The following is a 6,918-nucleotide window of genomic DNA, read 5'->3' on the forward strand; positions in this document are numbered from 1 at the left end:
ATCATCCATTTGCTTGGCATGTCCTCCATCGTTATTGGTCTCACAAGATCTACCCTTCCTAAAGTTGTGTTGGTAGTCCATTAAGATATTATGTTCCTCAAGGTGAGCAATAATAGATTTGTACAGGATGATTATTGTTCCCTTGATTTATTTACATCAGTTTGTAGTTTGAGTGCACAGTCCGCAATCGGCCATTTCTGCCTTTGTTTCTGACTGCGGAGACGACTCGGAATAAGGTACATACCGTGTGAATGAAACCGCTGATGCTTCCTGTCTTTCTAAGAATTCATTTCTCGCTTCACTTTACAGCTGTATGTTGGATTGTTTGATCACCACATCTCGGTGTTCAATAAAATACAGCTTCTTGATAAGTAACTGTTTGCCAGTGATTTCCAAGGCAAGAGTAAGCATGGTGACGGGTGGAGATGCTGTAGAAAGGCTTGAGAGGCGCGCAGTCGAAGCTGAAGAGACAATCTCCCTTCTACAGTCACAGTTGATCTTTCTCAAAAAGGCGGCAGGTATTAATTAATAATTTCCAAATTATAATTAGCTTACGATTCCTCTTGAAGGAACTGCAAATATCCTGCTACCTTTGTTGTCATTTGTTTGCAGCGATCTTTAAAGCGCTAATTGGAATACAATTAAAAATTATTGATTGGACGAGGTTGATCAAAATATCGCGTCTCACTCGCTTCGCTTGCGGATTCACGCTTCGCTCGCCGAATTTTTTTCGCTCTCGCTGGGAGCCTGTTCGCAGGCTAACCTCTTTTGCATGAGATGATACTCCTAGGCAGTTTTCGAGTAACACTCCTTGAAGAAAGAGGACATATTGTTTACCCGCCTTTGCGGACAAAGATATTTCAGGACAAACGCCAGCATTTTTTGACGGCATCCTCAGCGTCATTTTATATTTTCGCCGTCGATTAACATGACCAACAGTTTTAGCAGGGTCACCGGCAGCCTCGCTTCCATTCTTAGGCCAGGTAACGTAGCTAGAACTGTAAAAGGGTCTATTGATGATGTGCAGCCATTCAGCGCGATTGACCGTAAACTTGACAGGTACCAACATAAACATTCAACATTATTGTTTACATTCGACATTCATTCATTTATTCATTTGAATGTAACATTCATATTTACCGTACGGTAAATGCCACTTGGTACAGGGATGGTCAATGTCCAGGGTTCAGGGTCTGTCGATTGTAAAGAAAACTTCCACTGTTTGAACAAATGTCCCCTAAAATGTTCCATGTGTACTTATTAGAAGATCTGTAACAAAAAAATATGCAGTACCTAATAAAATAATTTTTTTTATCGTCTTCCAAAGATCGGCCTCAACATTTCCCGTTGCCGCCATCTTGAATGTCGCGCAAGGAATAATAAAGAGTCTGGAACGAAACAAGTGTTGTTACATCTACGAGAAAGCATAAGTGATTCGCACTTCGCGCGTTAAGTTCTTTCGCTTACTGGTTTAATTTATGCAACTATTCTTGCAATTTATTTATCACAGCAAGTTTGCGTGAGTTGAAAGGTGACAACTAATTAGAAATTCAGAAATATATAAATCGACACTGTACTGCAAACGCGCAAATCGCTTTTTTACTTACCTCCGATCAAGAACGTTAAAGACAGTCAACAGAAGAAATCAAACCATAAGATCGTGTAGATTAGAAGATACAAATTGTAAGTATATATTCACGAAATCAGTTCCATTCCTTTTTAGCCTATCTTCGGCATTCCAAAACATTAATCTACTTGTGTAATATTTTTCTTTCAGTCGACTAGTTCAACGACTTATCGAGCAGCTAGTACGGATAAAAGTCTAAAAATCTACAGGGTCTTGGCGTGATCCTGCCATAAAATAGTGCCTCGAACGTAGGTGCGATTCAGTCGAAATTTGTCCAGAGGATCCCGCCAAATCAATGGTGTAAATCATCCACGCCGAAGATACCGAATCTCCGAACTTTGCATCGAGCCTACAAAGATGCCGCCTAAAGTAGATGCAAAGACCCTCGCAGGGAAAATGGAAAACGTGGTAACGATCTTCTACGAATTAATAGAAGAATTTGAAATAATCTTTTCAGTGAGGCCAGAGTTAAAACCCTTAGAGGCAGCATTCAATCAAGTGGAGACAAGATACAGGTTCATCAAGAAGCAACAAGAAACTATTTTAGACAGATTGGTTGATGAAGGTATTACCGCAGAGGAGGAACCATTGTTGACAACAAAGAAACTTGGAGACAAAGTAAAAGCTGATTTCCTTCAGATTGCCTTAAAATTTGCTGCCTACCAAAAGGAACGAGATTCCACGGAAACGTCTTCAAAAGACTCTGAAACTTTGAAGACCTTGACAGCTTCAATGTCATCCATGACATCGGCAGTGACGAAAATGGCGGACACCTTAAGGTCAAAACCAAACACTAGTGGGCTGCAACGATTACCGGTGCCAACATGGGACGGCAGTCGCAGATCCTATGCTACCTGGAGAAAAGAATTCAATCATTGGATGAAGAAATACGATCAAGATAAAGATGAACAACTGCAACGGTTCCGAAATGCATTGCCGAGAGGATCGTGGTGGTCTGACCAGGTAAAAACTTGCAAAACCATTGATAGCGCGTGGAATATATTGGACACAGAATTTGCAGACAAACGTAAACTAATGGACGAACTGCTCCTCGAAATAAATAGCCTAAAGCCCGTAAAACGAGACTCCAGGTCGTTCACGCACTTCGCCACGACAATATCATCCTACGCGAATGATATGGAAGATAATGGATGTCCGGTGTTGGAGTCTTCGGAAGCGCCATTTCTTATGTCTCAACTTTTGTCCAAGCTCGATCCGAACGATAATTCTCATTTTGGAAGAGAAATGAAAAGAGAAGGTAAAGAGGAAACTGTCAGTAACCTCATCACCTGGTTGCACGTAGAAGCAAGTGTCCCCTCAAGGGGCAAGAATAACACCTTGTCTGAAGACAGAAACGAGAGTCGCCGATACAGGACCCCAAGAAAAACTGAGAACAATGCCGCAAGTGGCGAAGAACCCGATGATGACACCTGTCCACTTAACTGTAAAACAAAACATCACCTCGCTGCCTGTCCTGTGTTCCAGGAGTTAGCTATCAGTCAGAGATGGGAGATTGTAAAGCAACATTGGCGATGTCGTAAATGTCTTAGAAAGCATCATACAAGCAACTGCAGGAAACCAGACGGTTCAACATGCGACAAATGCAGAAAAAATCATCACCGATCTCTTCACAATGAAAAGATTGGTGAAACAAGCTCAAGTCCAAATCCAAGAGCATCTTCTTTCCAAAGTCAGTGCCAGGCCCCCTCGAGTACATCAAATGGTAACATCCAAGAAAATGCTGTTCATCACAAAGAAAAGTTAAAGCTCATGACTGGTTTGTGCCCTGTTCAAAAAGTTGGAGTCATGAACGGAAACGGAGAATTTGTTGAAGTCCTTGCGATGTTAGACTCTGGATCCAATACCAGTCTTCTCTCAAAGAATGCAGCCAGACGACTTGGGTTGAGTGGATCAGCAACACATCTGACCATGAATTTAGCTGGTGGGAAGAAGAAAAGTGAAGCATCACAGATAATCGACATCACTGTTGCCTCACCTGCTGACGAGGATATTAAGAAGACCCTTCAAGTGTACACTGTTACAAGGCCCTGCAGTAAAGCAAAAACGCTTTCCAAAGAATTAGTGCGACACTACCCTCATCTCAAGCACGTTTGTGATAAACTCCACCTTTCGGGTGGCGCCATAGATCTCCTTGTCGGTACAGACTTTGTAGAAGCCTTCATTGATATCCACACAGTGTCCGGAGAGCCAGGGGAACCTGTTGCGAAACGAAACTGTTTTGGTTGGTACGTTATGGGACAGTTTGAAAAGAACAACTCTACTACTTCAGAAATTCAGTCGGTTGAAATCAGAACAGCAAATGTCGTAGACGACATCAAAGAACTTCTTCACCAAGATCTCCTTGGCGTCAAACCGACCAACCTTTGTACGTGTAGCGAAAACGAGATACGCGAAAGCAAGTTCGTTAAGTCCCTCGCAGCCTCAACTACCCTGGTTGACGGAAGAATACAAGTTAAGATGCCCTGGACGGAAGCGGGCCCTCCCAAACAAAGTAACTATGGCATCGCACTGAAAAGGCTGTTTTCCACGGAGAGGTCATTCCAGAAAAAGGGGTGTCTCGATGTTGTCAATGAGGAAGTCCAAAAGCTTCTAGAGCAGGACTACGTGATTCAAGTCTCTCCTGACCAGATTGATCACAGCAAGCCTGAATGGTACTCACCCTTACAAGCCGTGTTAACACCGGAAAGAACAACAAAAGTTCGACTTGTCTTTGACTCATCTTCGAAAGGTCACGACGGTTTGTCCCTCAATGATTACCTAGAGAAAGGGCCAAACTACATCAACAGTCTCCTGGATGTTTTGGCAGCATGGAGATGGAACGAAGTAGCCTTTATCGGCGATATACGCAAAATGTTCAATCAAATCTTGGTTCATCCCGACGACCAGGTTTTTCACAGGTTCCTTTGGAGGAGTAAGATTAGCAACTCGCCAACAGTATACCAATGGCTCAGGTTGAACTTTGGAGATAAGCCAGCTCCCGACATAGCAACGAATGCCATCAACACACTAGCAAAGATATCTCAAGCCGAGTTCCCAGAAGCATCAAAAGAACTTCAAGATCATATGTACGTGGATGATATCGGAAGTTCCAAAGCAACTACAACGGAAGCAAAACAGGTTATCAGCGACATTGACGCCATTCTTAAGAAAGGTCATTTCCAGATAAAAGCTTGGCATTCAAACCGTGCGGAGATTGACCAGTCCAACGGCGAACGCTGGGCAGATCTTCTTGGTCTAAGATGGGATAAACAAACTGACAAGTTTTCCCTGAAAAGGAACAAACTCGACCAGATGGACCTTTTGACAAAGAGACGTTGCCTGGGTCTTATTGGACAATTGTGGGACCCAATCGGTCTTGTGATGCCGGTAGCTATAAAATTTAGGATCGACTTGCAGGACTTATGGCATTCAGGCTACAATTTGGACGAAACCTTACCTACAGCAGTCAAGAGCAAGTGGATGGAGAATTTGCAAGCCATGAATCACCTCTTAACAGTCGAATTCGATCGCAAGTTAAAACGAAGCCACGAGATTGGGGTACCACAAATTCATGGATTCTGTGATGGTGGCGAAAAAGCTTACGGAGCGGTCATTTTCCTCCGATGGGAGTTAAAGAACGGAAGTTACAAGTGCGTTCCTGTTTTCGTCAAGTCCTTCGTAGCCCCACTAAAGAGAAAAACGATCCCGAGACTGGAGCTCATGGGCTGTTTAACACTTGCAAAGATATATGAAACTTGCAGAAAGTCTCTACAGTTTGCGAACATCCAAGACAGCAAGAGGATCTTCTGGGTGGAAACTGTTGGGGTGGAAGACTTCCGATACATCAGGTCAAAGTTCAATCCAGCCGACATTCTCACTAGAGGAATAGAGCCATCACAGCTCGAAGACTGGATAAAGGGACCCTCTTTCCTGCAGTTACCCGAAGGACAATGGCCTAAATTTGAAGCTAAAGCCCCCATCGAACCTACAGCAAAAGCTGGTGTCTTGATGGAAGTGAAAATCGAGAAGACTAAAACGCCAATGCAACACGAAGCAGCCATAGCGGAATTTCAAACCAAAGTTGATCTGGATAAGTCTGAAGAAGATACTAACCCCGTTTTTCATCAACTGTTGAATACCTGTTCTACATTTTCAAAGATACGGAGAACACTCGCTTACGTTCGCCGATTCATTCAGAATGCGAGAAAAAAGAATGTTAAGACAGGTTCAATCACTGTTCAAGAATTGCAAGGCTCGGAGAAACAGCTATTCAAGTGGAGTCAGGCACACCTAGATCCCTCTGTCATTGACAAGAAATTAACTCCGAAGCTGGACGAAAACGGATTACTTCGAGCTCATGGACGACTCGAAGATGTCAGATCGCTGCCACAAGAATTAAGAAACCCAATTATCCTTCCACGCGGTCACCCTCTTGTCATCTTGCTATTACGTGACCTCCATGAAAGACGCGGATACTGTGGGTACAAAAGCCTAATTAACGAGGCAAGGAGAAAGTACTGGATCATTGGAATTCGTGGTATGTCCAAAGCACTCACAACAAAGTGCATTACTTGTAGGAAGCTCCGAAAGAAGCCATTGGAACAACTCATGGGACAAATCCCATCCTTGCGAGTTGCAGTAGGCACCCCGCCATTCTTCAACACCGCCATGGACATGTTTGGACCATTGCACATCAAGCTTAATCGTAAAACGCTCAAGGAGGCCCAAGTAATCATTTTCACCTGCATGACAACAAGAGCTGTCCACTTAGAACTTGTGACCGACAAAACATCTGACGCTTTCTTGATGGCATTCCGTCGTTTCGCGAGTTTGCGTGGTCACCCGTGCATTTGCTGGTCCGACTGCGGGACAAATTTTGTAGGCGCACAAGGATACTTAAAGGAAATAATGCAGAGTTGGAACGTGCCCAAGATTGAAGGTGTTCTATCTGAAGATTTCTCGTGCGATTTTAAATGGAAATGGATACCCCTCATGCCAGTCATCAAAATGGCGTCGTGGAAACCCTCATCAAGTCAGTCAGACAAAGTCTGAACGTTACATGCAAGAATCAAGCCTTTACCGAAGAGCAATGGAGAATATTTCTCGCGGAGACAACCTACGTCATCAATGGACGTCCTTTATACCCAAGTTCTGATAGCATATGGGAAAGCCCGCCAATTACTCCAAACGATATTCTCATAGGACATCATCTTTCAATTCCTCAACCAGAACCAGAAGAAAGGATCAACCCAAGACATCTTTTAAGAAGTACAGAAAATCGCGTGAACGAA

General features: G+C 43.4%; 1 protein-coding gene across 1 annotated transcript; it reads left to right on the forward strand.

The window, feature by feature from the left end:
* The first annotated feature begins 1,984 nt into the window (after positions 1-1,984).
* LOC137991839 (uncharacterized) lies at positions 1,985-6,679 on the forward strand. Its single transcript, XM_068836877.1, has one exon. The coding sequence runs from the start codon at positions 1,985-1,987 to the stop codon at positions 6,677-6,679; it is 4,695 nt and encodes a 1,564-aa protein (XP_068692978.1).
* Positions 6,680-6,918: the final 239 nt, after the last annotated feature.

The sequence above is a fragment of the Montipora foliosa genome, chromosome 2 (assembly GCF_036669935.1).
Source record: "Montipora foliosa isolate CH-2021 chromosome 2, ASM3666993v2, whole genome shotgun sequence".
Classification (NCBI taxonomy): domain Eukaryota; kingdom Metazoa; phylum Cnidaria; class Anthozoa; order Scleractinia; family Acroporidae; genus Montipora; species Montipora foliosa.

Coding starts and splice junctions, on each gene's coding strand:
- LOC137991839 (XM_068836877.1), top strand. CDS start 1,985: ATGCCGCCTAAAGTAGATGCAAAGACCCTCGCAGGGAAAATGGAAAAC.